The sequence below is a fragment of the Bombina bombina genome, chromosome 5, assembly GCF_027579735.1.
Source record: "Bombina bombina isolate aBomBom1 chromosome 5, aBomBom1.pri, whole genome shotgun sequence".
In the NCBI taxonomy this organism is placed as follows: Eukaryota; Metazoa; Chordata; class Amphibia; order Anura; family Bombinatoridae; genus Bombina; species Bombina bombina.
In genome coordinates, this window is record NC_069503.1 from 1006198125 (window position 1) to 1006214637 (window position 16513).

The 16513-nt window shown below is 36.0% G+C and overlaps 1 protein-coding gene across 1 annotated transcript in view; it reads right to left on the bottom strand.

Annotated features, from left to right (window-relative positions):
- RGS22 (regulator of G protein signaling 22) overlaps positions 1 to 16513 on the bottom strand; it is a 354545-nt gene that overhangs the window by 184240 nt on the left and 153792 nt on the right. The window contains exons 15-17 of the mRNA XM_053715916.1: positions 11345 to 11437; positions 8629 to 8795; positions 465 to 627 (exon numbers count right to left, since the gene is read on the bottom strand). Of these exons, the coding sequence (XP_053571891.1) occupies positions 465 to 627; positions 8629 to 8795; positions 11345 to 11437 (423 nt within the window). The remainder of the gene's footprint in view (positions 1 to 464; positions 628 to 8628; positions 8796 to 11344; positions 11438 to 16513) is intronic.

The window sequence follows — 16513 nt, forward strand, 5'->3', positions numbered from 1 at the left end:
TTGTAAAGTTTAATGAATGAAAGTGCCCCTGTTTTTAAGATTACTTTTAGTTACCGGGCACTTATTCATTAAACTTTGCAATCACTTTAACTTGTCCTTATGAAAATAGCAGTGTGTAATATGTGGTATATTAGTAACATATACAACTATAATATCTTCAAATTCATAAAATTGAATACTGCAATCTTACATTCAAAATCATGGAGGCACTGTGTGTTACATTTGTTTTTATATTAATCATAGTAAAAATGAAACATATAAAAGTTTAACATGAAATTTTAATTATATGTTACTTTATTTTTTATAAAGTCAAATATCTTCCTGTACTAAGAGGGATGATGCACAAGGTCCTATATATAAACTTTAAACCAAATAAATCAAACTAAATTATTTTGCAGTATTAATATGATTCCTGTTGGTTAATACAAATCGAATTATAAAAAGCCATGTTTTATTATTTATACCTGCTCCTGTTGATCTCTTGTGGCAGGACTGTTTGGCCCAAAGAAATACTTTTTATTTAAGTATTTATTCTTAATATCCTTGGCTTTTTCTTGTCGCTTCTCCTTTTCCTTGTGTGGCATTCGTCTGAATTGCTCAAGGTCTATCCAGCACATGAGATCCATGCTGCGAGGGAGCAAAACAGATATAATTATCACTATTATTAGAAGAGTATTCACTACATACCAACATGCAAAAGAATGAAAAAGAAGTTGTACATTTCTGAGAGACCGTTGTGAAATAGAGGCTACAAAAGCATATATATCAATAGATCTAGATTAGGACATCACATATTTCTAATGATATGATAGGCTAATAAAGATTTTTGAAAAACAACTGTTGTCGTTGATACTGTGCCTGCCATATTCTAACGTTATAAAATGCCATACAATTTCAAAATAACCAATATACTGGAAAACATAGCTAATCTTTTTTGTTTCTTCAATAGTCAGGACAGTCATTCAAGAATAATGCAAAAAATGTTGGCCTAGCTTTTATTACAAAATGGAGTGCAGATAACAGGCAGATGTTTTCATTCAGTACAACACTGATAAAATGAATATTGGAGAATTGGCAGTCAATGCGCTTCTTCTTAAATATCATGACTGTATTCTTATCTAAAAAGCAACTGACTTGTCTAGTAAGTTTAATTTATTGAGTATTTTTTAAAACAGAAGACTGTATGTCATAATACACTGAATGATTTTGTGAAAATACAAACATGCTGGCAAAGCGGCAAGTATAACAAGAATCTATGAATGTTGTTATTCATTATGAATTGTACACACACACTGCAAATTCTCAAAAAATAATTTAGATCCTAGTTACCAGTAACTGGTCCGTGAACAATTATTTCAGACCTGAAATCTCCAGCAAAACAGCAAATAGAGCCTTTTATTATTGCTATTCTACATTTCAATTTGACAATGTAAAATGCAAACAAAAAATAATTTAACGCACTAACGGCTAGATTTGGAGTTTTGTCGGTAACGACCCGAAAAACTAACGCCGGCTTTTTTCTGGCCGCACCATAAAAATAACTCTGGTATTGAGAGTCCACATAAAGGCTGCGTTAGGCTCCAAAAAAGGAGCGTAGAGCATTTTTAACGCAGCTTCAACTCTCAATACCAGAGTTGCTTACGGACGCGGCCAGCCTCAAAAACGTGCTCGTGCACGATTCCCCCATAGGAAACAATGGGGCTGTTTGAGCTGAAAAAAAAACCTAACACCTGCAAAAAAGCCGCGTTCAGCTCTTAACGCAGCCCCATTGTTTGCTATGGGGAAACACTTCCTACGTCTGCACCTAACACTCTAACATGTACCCCGAGTCTAAACACCCCTAACCTTACACTTATTAACCCCTAATCTGCCGCCCCCGCTATCAATGACCCCTGCATTTTATTTTTAACCCCTAATCTGCCGCTCCGTAAACCGCCGCTACTTACATTATCCCTATGTACCCCTAATCTGCTGCCCCTAACACCGCCGACCCCTATATTATATTTATTAACCCCTAATCTGCCCCCCTCAACGTCGCCTCCACCTGCCTACACTTATTAACCCCTAATCTGCCGAGCGGACCGCACCGCTATTATAATAAAGTTATTAACCCCTAATCCGCCTCACTAACCCTATAATAAATAGTATTAACCCCTAATCTGCCCTCCCTAACATCGCCGACACCTAACTTCAATTATTAACCCCTAATCTGCCGACCGGAGCTCACCGCTATTCTAATAAATGGATTAACCCCTAAAGCTAAGTCTAACCCTAACACTAACACCCCCCTAAATTAAATATAATTTTAATCTAATGAAATTAATTAACTCTTATTAAATAAATTATTCCTATTTAAAGCTAAATACTTACCTGTAAAATAAACCCTAATATAGCTACAATATAAATTATAATTACATTGTAGCTATTTCAGGATTAATATTTATTTTACAGGCAACTTTGTAATTATTTTAACCAGGTACAATAGCTATTAAATAGTTAAGAACTATTTAATAGTTACCTAGTTAAAATAATTACAAAATTACCTGTAAAATAAATCCTAACCTAAGTTAAAATTAAACCTAACACTATACTATCATTAAATTAATTAAATAAAATACCTACAATTACCTACAATTAAACCTAACACTACACTATCAATACATTAATTAAATACAATATCTACAAATAACTACAATGAAATAAACTAACTAAAGTACAAAAAATAAAAAAGAACTAAGTTACAAAAAATAAAAAAATATCTACAAACATAAGAAAAATATTACAACAATTTTAAACTAATTACACCTACTCTAAGCCCCCTAATAAAACAACAAAGCCCCCCAAAATAAAAAATGCCCTACCCTATTCTAAATTACTAAAGTTAAAAGCTCTTTTACCTTACCAGCCCTGAACAGGGCCCTTTGCGGGGCATGCCCCAAGAAGTTCAGCTCTTTTGCCTGTAAAAACAAACATACAATACCCCCCCCCCAACATTACAACCCACCACCCACATACCACATACTTTAGTAATTTAGAATAGGGTAGGGCATTTTTTATTTTGGGGGGCTTTGTTGTTTTATTAGGGGGCTTAGAGTAGGTGTAATTAGTTTAAAATTGTTGTAATATTTTTCTTATGTTTGTAGATATTTTTTATTTTTTGTAACTTACTTCTTTTTTATTTTTTGTACTTTAGCTAGTTTATTTAATTGTATTTATTTGTAGGAATTGTATTTAATTAATTTATTGATAGTGTAGTGTTAGGTTAATTGTAGGTAATTGTAGGTAGTTTATTTAATTAATTTATTGATAGTGTAGTGTTAGGTTTAATTGTAACTTAGGTTAGTATTTATTTTACAGGTAATTTTGTAATTATTTTAACTATTTTAGCTATTAAATAGTTCTTAACTATTTAATAGCTATTGTACCTGGTTAAAATAAATACAAAGTTACCTGTAAAATAAATATTAATCCTAAAATAGCTATAATATAATTATAATTTATATTGTAGCTATATTAGGATTTATTTTACAGGTAAGTATTTAGCTTTAAATAGGAATAATTTATTTAATAAGAGATAATTAATTTCGTTAGATGTAAATTATATTTAACTTAGGGGGGTGTTAGTGTTAGGGTTAGACTTAGCTTTAGGGGTTAATACATTTATTAGAGTAGCGGTGAGCTCCAGTCGGCAGATTAGGGGTTAATAATTGAAGTTAGGTGTCGGCGATGTTAGGGAGGGCAGATTAGGGGTTAATACTATTTATTATAGGGTTAGTGAGGCGGATTAGGGGTTAATAACTTTATTATAGTAGCGCTCAGGTCCGCTCGGCAGATTAGGGGTTAATAAGTGTAGGCAGGTGGAGGCGACGTTGAGGGGGGCAGATTAGGGGTTAATAAATATAATATAGGGGTCGGCGGTGTTAGGGGCAGCAGATTAGGGGTACATAAGGATAACGTAGGTGGCGGCGCTTTGCGGTCGGCAGATTAGGGGTTAATAAGTGTAGGCAGATGGAGGCGACGTTGAGGGGGGCAGATTAGGGGTTAATAAATATAATACAGGGGTCGGCGGTGTTAGGGGGAGCAGATTAGGGGTACATAAGGATAACGTAGGTGGCGGTCGGCAGATTAGGGGTTAAAAAAATTTATTCGAGTGTCGGCGATGTGGGGGGACCTCGGTTTAGGGGTACATAGGTAGTTTATGGGTGTTTATGTACTTTAGAGTACAGTAGTTAAGAGCTTTAGAAACCGGCGTTAGCCCAGAAAGCTCTTAACTACTGACTTTTTTCCTGCGGCTGGAGTTTTGTCGTTAGATGTCTAACGCTCACTTCAGAAACGACTCTAAATACCAGAGTTAGAAAAATCCCATTGAAAAGATAGGATACGCAATTGACGTAAGGGGATCTGCGGTATGGAAAAGTCGCGTCTGAAAAGTGAGCGTTAGACCCTATTTTGAGTGACTCCAAATACCGGCGGTAGCCTAAAACCAGCGTTAGGAGCCTCTAACGCTGGTTTTCACGGCTAACGCCAAACTCCAAATCTAGGTCACTGTACACTACAAGCAAGCCAAACAAGTCAGGAGAACTGGCCTCCAATTACTTATTTACAATGCAGTAAAGGGTGCTGCATTAAATTTGCTATTGCCTTACATTCATTATTGTGCCAACCTGAATACTCAGCACAGCCAATCAGGGACTAGTATGACTCTACACCATTTGGGGAATTCCATTATGCAACTGAGTAACTTTAGTTTAGACGCCCTAGTTATATCAATGCAGCCCTAAGTCTCACAGTATGAAACCAATATCTTCAATCCAGGGCTGGTACGCCTATAAGGCAGACCATGGCCATGTGGTCCCCTTAAGGTGCCTCTGTCCAGATCGTGATGTCATCGGTGGGCGGAGCTTGTCAGCCATTTCAAAGTGTCCAGAAACAATATTCAATTTTAAATATTTTTTTTACCTTGCCTGCTGCATGATATCGAAAGAGGTGCAGGAGGCTATTTGCAGCTTAATCTAAGTTAAGACTTTAAGATGATTAAGGTTTAGACTGTGTCTTTAAGGCAGTATTTGTTTACAATGTAAATCTGGTACGTTTATTGTTTTGCAGAATCTTCCGCTGAAATGTATGCTTATTCGTTGCTGGTGAAATAAAGTTTGTTGGAAGGAAAACTATTACTATTTGTAATCAATGAAACAAGTTGGTCAAGTTTATTGTTATTGTTGTTTATTTATTATTTTTTACCAGTGAATGTTTAAGCCTTAGTTATTAAATGTTGTTATTGTATTCTTAAGTTGTAGAGGATGCTGCAACGGTCACTAAATTATTAGCTGTATTTGCAGAATGAGTTAGAACCAGTTATAATTACTGTAGTTACATTTAAAAATGAGCTGACCTGTAGATGCAATTGACATGTTCTCATTATTAAAGGGACATAAAACTCAAAGCTTTGCTTTCACGATTCACATTGAGTGTAAACATAAAAAAAAATCCAATTTACTTCTATTAATAAACTTACATAATTCTCTTGGTATCCTTTGTTGAAAGGGAGATAGTTAGACTCAGGAAGTCTCACATGTCTGAAGCACTATACGGCAGTGGTTTTGCAAGAATATCTGTAACAATGTTATACATGTACAAGAACACTAGGTGGCAGTAGTGTTTCCTGTCATGTAGTGCTCTAGACATGAGCATTACCTACCTAGGCATCTCTTCAACAAAGAATACCATGGGAACAATGCTAATTTGATAATAGAAGTAAATTGGGAAAAAAATGTATACTCTGTCTGAGTCACAAAAATCCAAATAAATGGTTTAATTTCATGTCCTTTTATAAAATAAACCATTTTATAAAACCATTATATAGTTGTTGTTGTTGTTGTTTTTTCATCTTGTAGGTTCTTTTAACTTGGTCAAGTGATATCATATGACTTTTGATCAGTGATGCCATTGCTTTGTCATGTCCCAAGATTGAAAATCCATCTTGACACTCTTTGTAAGAGAATTTTACCCCTGTCACCCCCCCTGCTTAGTGGGGGGATGTGGTCGATAATGATGTATTTAAGGTCGGTTACCTTGTGTCCTGCTTCCACGAAATGCCGTGCCACCGGCTGATCTGATGTGCCTTTATCCAATGCTACACGAATCACGGACCGGTGGTTGGCCATTTTGGTCCTTAAGTCATCCACCATTTTTGTTGTACTTGTATCCCCTCCGTCTGAATTTAGACATCATGTCAACCAGTTGTGCTTCTTTCAGCTCCTCAGTGGTATTATTCCTAGCTACCCTCTTGAATTGGGATAGTGGGAGTGCCATCTTAAGGCTGGGTGGATGGCAACTGGTTGCATGAAGGACGGAATTCTTGTCCGTTGGTTTACTGAAGAGGGTAGTGTTTAACTTATCACCATGCTTGAAAATTCTTATGTTAAGGAAGTCTATTGCTTGTTTGTCATATGTAAGCTTGAACTTGACTGTCGGATGTACCTTGTTGAGTTCCTCGAACCAGGCTAGTAGTTGATCCTCTGTGTCTGTCCACAGCAGACGGAGGGGATACAAGTACAACAATCTCTTAAACAGTATAATGGCAGTATCGGACACAGCGCAAAAGGATCTGTTAACTGGTACTAATGCTACCACACCTGAGGATAGACTCACGTTTACCACCACCTATACAAAGAATAAAAAAGGGATTGCTGATACCCTTAAGCAAAACTGGGGACTCTTATCATCTGATAATGACTTACCTTTCAAATGCATGCCCCCACCCAGAATTGGGTACCGCAGAGCTACCTCACTGAGGGATCAGCTAATAAAAACTGACCCCAGGAACTGTTACAGTAATGACACCTGGCTTAAAACTAAGAAAGGTTGTTTTAGGTGCCTGGGTTGCACCACCTGTGGAGGTCTCTCTACAGGTAGCTTCTTCATCCATCCGTATTCCACCAGAAAGTTTAAGATCAGACACAGGGTAACCTGTACCACAACACTCATTGTATACCTCCTGCATTGTGTGTGCGGGATGTTTTATGTAGGAAAAACTGTGGATGACTTAAGGACCAGAATGGCCAACCACCGGTCCGAGATTCGTGTAGCATTGGATAAAGGCACATCAGATCAGCCGGTGGCACGGCATTTCGTGGAAGCAGGACACAAGGTAACCGACCTTAAATACATCATTATCGACCACATCCTCCCACTAAGCAGGGGGGTGACAGGGCTAAAATTCTCTTACAAAGAGAGTCAAGATGGATTTTCAATCTTGGGATAATGACCCCCCGGGGGCTCAATGTCCACCTTGACTGGCATTGCTGTTTATAGGGACAAGACTCTCTAATGAACCACCTCTCTATTTTCAAGACTGTTCTTGCCTTTGGTTCTATCGGACATTATCTAATCAAGTAAGTTACACCATATAAGGGACTGCCTCTAACTATGTGTTTACGTTCTCTTGAGTATTTTCTTAAGTTATGTTTTTTGAAGTGTACTTTGTTCGCTGAAGTATACTTTGTTTAAGTTGTCCTATTTGCTTTGCTAAGTTGTCTGATACCTTCCCTTGGGTATCTGCATTGGTTATGTGCCGTGACATGGAGTGTGTGATAACGACTATCACTGCAGGTTCGACCAGGCTTGTGTGTTTTGCCTCTATGCCTCGCTACTTCTACCTGCATGAAATGACAGGGGGGACTTAAGAAGACCGCAATTGGTAGTTCTATACTTGGGCTCCGCAAATTGTCCAGTAGTTCATTACCTGTACTTTATGATATGATATGGTTGAGGCTGTATATGGTTACGTGTATTTATGCTGTGGGATTACGGTCACCATGGTGATTAACGCTATCTGCATGATAATATACTACTGCTTGTTTGGTTGTTAACCTTTTTGTTTAAACCCATGTTTGTATTTGTATATTGCTCCTAACAATCTGTTTTGCTTGTGTTTTTAACTTTCACTATGTTTTTAACTTTGACTTGGTTTACACTACTGAGCTTCTGGTTGCTATGCCAATGGGGCTTGACCTTGTGTCATGTGACGTGGTTTTACTTCCGGGTGCCAGGGTGCTTACCACACTGATTGTTTGCTGTGCAGGGGTATTTAAGGGGGGTGAGTATACTGTTTCACACTGTGCTGTTTTTTGAGAAAGGGGTAACACCCGAAACGTCAAAATAAATACTTTATCTTTTTGCAAGACCCTGTGAGTGACTTCCTCTTTGCTGCTTTATCTATACTCTTGAAGTGCACCCGGGGCAAGGAGAGCTCAACAGAGCTATTTGAAGCTGGAGTGCTACTACATCTTCTACATGTATTTATATATATATGAGAATTTGTATATTTATTCTGTGGCAAAAAAACAAATAAATACCTTTTAAGAATGTCCCCTTTACATTGTCAAGACAATGTTTCACATTGCATAGTTTTTAGATCCTTTTCACAATCCTTGTCCAGTAGAGTGAGACCCACTGTTTGTCTAAAACAATAGCCATAATAAAATCTAGAAGAAACTAAAATGTCATGCAAAATTTAACTTTAAGACGTAGTGGAGCTCCTTATCGTATGCTATTGGCTGTTCCTATAGGTTTACAATAATTGAATTCTGTTTGGTCCCAATGTAATGAACAGCCAAAATGTTATACCTTGCAAAATTATCTTCGAGGAATTTACGGAAATGCTCCAGTTCCATCCTGTGTCGAATTAATGTACCAAGGTTAAAATTCTTGTATTCATCTGGTACCTGCTCCCATAGGTTAGGCTCTCTGGCAATATCAGGAGGTGGTACAAAGACAGATTTGCGGACAGGAATCTAGTAAGAAATATGCTTCTGATTAATATGAATACATGCAACTTCAGAGCTATTCTCCTTGCTCATGCTAATTATTAATACTTTGTCAACATCAGTGAAAACATTAAGATTGAGTCTTGTTTCTATATTTTGTCACTTAGAGTAAAATATAATATAGTATAAACCAGGGGTTATTGATTATGACACACAACTGAGAAGCACTTCTAGCAAATTTGGAGCAAATAGTAAATGGGTAGCCAGGACTACCTCTAGTTTTTCCAGAGGGATATCAATCTTGCGTTCTTTGGGAGTTACATGTGTGTCCCATGGGAGTAATCTGTATTCATCACCAGACATTTATAATTTTAAAAGGACTATCCTCTATTTAGATGCACCTTTTCACCGATATTTCGCCAGCTTTTCAGTGGTGAAATTTTAAATTGTAAGAAATCTGCTGAATGTACAGTGAAACTCAGTCTAAATATGTTTTATTTGAACTGTTACTACACTGAAACCATTTTTATATTTATAGATTTTTATTGAACTTTGAAAAAACATTAATAACACATTGTTCAGAAAAAACAAAGGAAGAACATACAATTATTAATCATTGCATCCCTCTGGCTCTTCTGGGATAAGAGTCTCCAACATTCAAAGCATTCCAACTCACATGGCTGATCATAGAGATCATAAAAACAGTTTGGAAATGCCGTTGGGCCTAGCATTAGGTCATAAAGCGTCTTCTCTTTTAAATAGTATATCATCATAAAGGGTTTTGATGAATATGAGAAAATTAAGAAAGCAAAAGAAGAAGGAGAGAGAGGAATAAAAGATAGAAGGAAAAGAAGAAATAATGACAGTAACTGGCTGGAAGCATAAAAAAGATGAAAGTGCAGTGAGGGAGGACAGGGGCAAGGGGAGAGGGAAGGGTGGAGTGGAAGTGTCTACATGTGTCCTGATGTTACAAAAGCCTAGCTTCTTATCAAGTTGTTACTATATCTTGTGAAATAATCGTGTCCCAATAAAACTTAACTGAAACCATTTTTATATTTAGTGAACGCACATTCTATGTTTTGTAAACACACACACGCCCCACTGCCCAGATCTGAGATCACTGGAGATGTGGGTAGATTTTTGCTCAAACAGTGCTCCCTATTATTTCCTACGGAAGGCACATCCCCACTTGTCAGGACAGAGAGGGTCAGCTGACTTTTATTCTAAAATATCACTGGACCCACGGATTGAGAGACTGGCATGACAAAAAAATCAATTTGTTGTGGTCTGCCAATCCTTTTATCATCAGGTCCTCAATGAAAATTTGAAACTTAGACTCACCTTCAATATAAAATTTTCCATGAATTATATTTATTGCTAAATGAAGAGGCATTGGATAAGGAATGGGAGTGCATGCAGAGTTTAATAGATGAAGATATAAGGTTTTAACAGTTTATTAAATAAACACTCCAACATGTCCCTACATTTTACTAGTCTGAGAACTTATATTCTGTAATTTAAAAAAAAACAAAAAAACATTGAATATAAACATACTACAGTGAGGATATTCATATTCTATGCACTTATATCATGTTTTTTCTATGCTTTGGAAATGGTATTAGAATTAGTATTTACAATAGGTTTGTATCAAGCAGATGAATGCTCCATTGTCTGGGATTATCTATTATATGTAGACATTAGGTGCTACTTATATTAAAAGATCTTGTAGTCTTGTGGACCCACATCAAATGTGTAGCTCTACTGCATAAATCCACTACCATAATGCTTATCTGATATAATGCTTCTTTATTTTACTTTAGCTATTAGTCAAGCACAGGGGATGGTACAGCTCATTTTAGTGCTTTATGTCTTGCTACTCTTTAAAAATAAAACGTTTCCTACAGTTTTATAAAACCCATGCTTGTTAAAGTGATGGTAAATTTCAGACTATAAGAATGTTGCAATGAAAAATATATCAGTTTGAAAGCAAAACCACATAATTATTTTTAAAAAAAGTGTATATATATTTTATAATAAAAGATTTATAATCCTAATTGGTATTGTCTGTTCCTCTGCCCCCCTTCATTTCCTCATTTGGCTGGGCTGTGATGTATAGAGCACTGGTTCTCAAACCTGTCCCCAGGCCTCCCTAACAGGCCACATTTTGTGAATATCTGAACTAGAGCACAGGTGAAATAATCAGCTGATTAGTAAACATGGTTATTTTACCTGCTCTCATCCAAGGTTATTAAGAAAACCTGGACTGTTGGGAAGGCCTGAGGACAGGTTTGAAAACCAGTGGTATAGAGCAGTCAAATCCACTCTCTACATAGGCTTTCTAAGGGCTTTAAAGGGGCTGGTCTTCAAGATTGTCAAATGACACACACGCTGGTTGGATGTTCACTAGAATTGTCATAAAAAAAAAAAAGAGTTCATCCAAGTGGGCCGGCATAACAATGCAATAGAAACATTACTAAAAGCAGAAAAGGTGCACATATACTTTTTTTAATGGCAAATATTAAATATATGTCATTTGATTAATTAAGGTTTACCATCACTTTAAGGTTATATCTTACTTCGTCTCTTTTGGATGCCTTCTCTTGACACAGAGCCTGCAGCTTTTGATAACACACTGACTCCAGCTGTCGAGATTCTTCAACCAGCTCCACCTAGAAAACAAAAATAAACATTATAACCAAAGAGATAATGTTACCGGCTTACATGGAATTACAATCAATCAAAGAAGACACAGACAAGAGTATCACTGGCTTCAGACAAAGGACAACAACATTGAGGACAACCTAAAAAACAGGAGTATGGAAATAGTAGAGCTATTTATGATGATTAGGACCATTTAGCACAATATCATACTCTGTCTAGAATATTCCCTCCCCCATTTATATTTACAATAGATTCTGAAAAATTAAAATTAAACAACTTACACAAAACATTTTGAATTGTTAAAGGGACAGCAAAGTGAAAATAACACTTCCATGATTCAGATAATGGCCTCTGGTCTTCATTTTATAATAGAAGCCAATTGGAAAGTTGTTCAAACTTCTATTTAAATCATGAAAGAACCATTTTATATCCCTTTTAAGGGTTAAAAAATAGCTATTACCTATTTAAATAAAAAGTAGTTTAAATGATTGAGCCACGTGCATTTTGCATTGTTTTATATTGTGTAATTATTTTTTCTTTTGGTTAGAAATTAGCCAACACTTAGTTGACATATAACACTTAACCCTTTCGCTGCTAAACCTTTTTTATCACCCAAGTGCTAATCCAATTTTGATTTTTTTTCTACCCTAATGTAAATGAAATTTCAGTGAATGACCCACACAAATGATATATTGTTTTTTTCAGCAGATTCACAATATAACATTATTACAGTTATAATTCATTGAATATGAGATAGCTCTGGCAAAAACTGTAAACATATATGTATAATTGTTTCTTAGATTTTAGTAAATAATACTGAGAATAACCACTGCTGTTTCTGTGATCACCTTACTAAATTGTCATCATGGGTAGCCACATGTGAAATAGGGACCCAATACTGATATAAGGTGGCGCAAAAAAATGCTGATTCCCCACTTCGATAAAACCTTGTGGTGTGATGGATATATACTTCTAAGGAAAATATCAAATTGATGTTTATTGTGATGTATAATTATTTAAGTGCAACAGAACCTACCATAGTAGGTTTGCTGTATTTCTCAAATGGTGATTCTAGTGTTGATTTATCTGAAATGCATAGCTTAGTTCACATTTATTATGTGATTGTGCCTTTAACTTTTATAAGATTTAATACTGATATAGGTGGCGCAAAAAAATGTGAATTTCCCACTTTAATAAAACCTCATGGTGTGGTAGATATATACTTCTGGGGTAGATATCAAGTTAATGTTTATAATGATAGATATTTTTTTTATATAACAACTTATTTAAGTGCAACAGAACCTGCCATAGTACACTACTTTGTTTCTCAAGTGGTAATTCTAGTATTAGTGCAATCTTTATTAAATGATTGTCCCTTTAAGAAATATATAGTCAGCAGACTGAGGCTAAATAACAGGTAATTTATTATTACTAAATAGTTTCAATTTCAGTTTAAAACACAGAATATAATATAAAACTGATCAAGATCAAGCTCTTAATAAAATCTTTCACTTTACTTTCTTCAGCACAGTAACTCCCAGGAACTAACTAGTAATTTATCACAATACATTGATTTTTATTTACAGCAATATGTGATAAATCTGCAATCCTACTTGAAAGATTCAATACATTTTCTGAACTCTATCAAAAATCTAAACTGGCAAGACAACTATACTTTTGTCACCTGTGACGTAAATTCACTTTACACTAACATCACACACGAACTGGGTCTCACAGCAGTTAAAACTTTTCTAGACAAAGATGATAAACTTCCATCAGCACAAAGCAAATTCATAATTGAGTGTATCAAATTCATTCTCTCAAATAATAGTTTTTTATTTAATGATGAAATTTTTCTCCAAGTAAAGGGTACTGCAATGGGCACAAGGTTCGCCCCTAGTTACGCCAATCTATTCATGGGCCATTTTGAAGACACGTACATACACGATGGCCCTTGGGGGGCGAACCTCGTGCACTATTGCAGATATATCAATGATATTTTCATAGTATGGAAGGGAGACATTGAATTACTAGACACTTTCATGACTGATATGAATGATAACAACATGGGCATCTCTTTCACCCACGAATACAGTTGTAGTAAAATCCACTTTTTAGATATTGAGATCGAAGTAATCAATAATCGAATACAGACTATGACGTACTTCAAAGATATAGATGCTAATAACTATATACATTTTGAAAGCTGCCATTTAACACAATGGAAATCAAATAATCCTAAAAGCCAATTCATGAGGATCAAGAAAAACTGTTCCTCACCTGATAACTATAGACTTCAATCAGAAACCCTAACTACCAGATTTATAGAGAAAGGCTATGACCCACTCACCATTAACAAAACAATGAATGAGGTAGCCACGATAGATAGGGAAGTCCTATTAACAAACAAAAATAAAAATAATAAAAAAAACAAAAGTATGAGTAAAAATCCGGATGATCTTTTTAAACCCTTTATAACAGACTTCAACTCACAACATCTAGAGATTAAGAAAATTCTAAAAAAACACTGGCACTTCCTCAAACAAGATCAAATCCTAGGTCATAATCTTAAGAACCAACCAGACATCATTTTCCGAAAGGCAAGGAATCTTAAAATGATACTTTCACCAAGTGAATTTAAAAGAGGCAAACAGACACATGCTAGAGACCTTCTAGGTAAAGAATTGAGTGTATATTACCCCTGTAATTCATGTAAATCCTGCCAATATAGCACAAAACTTAAAGAACTTAAGTCCCCCACTACAAAGTACTATACCAAAATAAAAGAAGTTATTAGATGCACGAACAGAAATATCATATACTGTATACAGTGCTCCTGCACACTTTTCTACTTTGGACAAACCAGTAGAATGTTCAAAGACAGAATACGAGAACACCTGTTAAAAATAGAACATGGAGCTTCAGATACCAAACTATACTCTCACTTCAAAGAAATCCACCAGGGAAACCTAAAACATTTTAAATTCTGGGGAATAAAAAAACTTATACCAAATAAAAGAGGTGGTAACATGAACATACTACTCACGAGAAAAGAAGCAGAATTAATATTTCACTATAACACCCTACATCCAAACGGCCTCAATTCCGAATTAGATTTAAGTTCACTTTTATAACTGTTTTAATACATTTCTCTCATATACAGTTCCCTTATATACACTTGGATCTCAATCCCTCATCTGTAAGATTTCAAGGAGGACCATGTCCCTCTGAACTGTTCTCCTCCAGTATCATTTTTCAAGCTACCCCTTTGGTATATGATGATTCTTTTCTCATTTTTGGCCATCTAAATACAGATACACATATATTAATATAAATTTATATATACAACTTATATATACAACTATTTAGGCACGCACACATATATGTGCGGATGGACACATATGTCCCGCATCACTCCACACTCTAATATAGGGACATATGTAACGAAGAAATTTTTCAATTTTTTCACTCACTCCTACCTAAATAAGAGAATATCACGTCTAAGGAGTAGGTTCCATCTATTAATGTACGATATAAATAAGTATCCATATAATCAAGAAAAATGGATACAGAAACATTGGTACACTTATTCATTTCTCTTACAGGTTTAATACTTGTCTGGCTATACATAAAATATGTTTTCTTCCCTCACTTCATTCCTAACGATCTTTACTCAGGGAACACTTACATTATCTAGGTACACCATCATAGATATTAAATTAATCAAATCATGTTTACATTAACACACTAATTCACACATGAAACCCTCAAACAATAACCTGTAAATCTTTGGATTTAGTCTAAGGAACTTTTCAGATAAAAATATGTGACAATTTCTTAGTATACCCCTATTGTCCTTTTTGCTTTAAATCTTGTAAATGTTTTTCATAATAACTGTTTTTTTCATATATTTGCACATTCTCTCTTTTTGTATCCAATCTATCTATTTAAATCTAGTCATCTAGATGGATTACAGAGTATATGCTTTTTTTTTTATATATGTAATCTATATATGTGCATTCATGCAATGAATCACAAAATGTATCAATCACGCAAAATGCTTGTAACCAAAATGCTATGGAAAACAGCTGACTGCTAGATTTGGAACACACCCACTAAGAAGCAACGAAGCAACCAATAAGGAGGAACATTAAGGTATTTAAATCCAAACTACAATAGAACGAGCATCTTGATAAAGGCCTACAGGGCTGAAACGCGTAGATTTGCTCGCCTATCTTACTCCTGCACATTATATACAATCGGTTACAGTAGCTGTGGTGCATGAAGCCGCTCGCTACACTTTGAGTGGAAGATATATGTTTAAAAATCCCACCCATGGGGGCGGAGCCAACCGCCATGCTGAGTGGATGCAAGTTGGAGGAGCTCCGTAAAATTTCTTTTTTCTAAATGAGGTTCTAGGCACTATCTTCTTGATAACTGTATGCAAATGCTCCTATATCTCACCAGGGACCTTGTGAGTACATGGGAGTAGATGTTTCTGTGGCAAAACTACTGGCTTTGGTTCAAAAGCACACAGCTGTGATTGTGGCCTACCACATGGTTACGGACCCTCACTGCGACATTGCCTGGGAGAATGACTAACCATGCAATTTGAGTATTTCCTCCTACTATCAAAATTGGGCAACTACTTTATGTAATCTTTAAACGTATAATTTTTTGAGTGACCGCTCTGGAGCAAGCTGGTCTGCTGAGCCCTGAGGGAGCAAATACTTATCACTACCCGGCAATAGGGTAACTTAAGAGCGGTCTCTGTCCTGCACGCTGCAAACCTTCCGCATCTGCTGTTCACGGAGATATTCCTAACATGGATTCACAGTTATTTTGCGATACCATCAGACTCTTGTTCACACGGCTGGATAAGAAAATGTCTGAGCAGTTTGCCAATCTGGCTCAGTCTCTGCGGAATGCGGTCACAAGACCCATCAATGACATTATAGTACATGAGGCAGAGGATAACCAGCAGTCTACCACCTTACCTACTTATCCCTGGACACTTCCCATCCTGGGCTTCTCTGGCGGAGATGACCGGGTGATTGAGACCCCTATCTTGGGAACACGCGAGT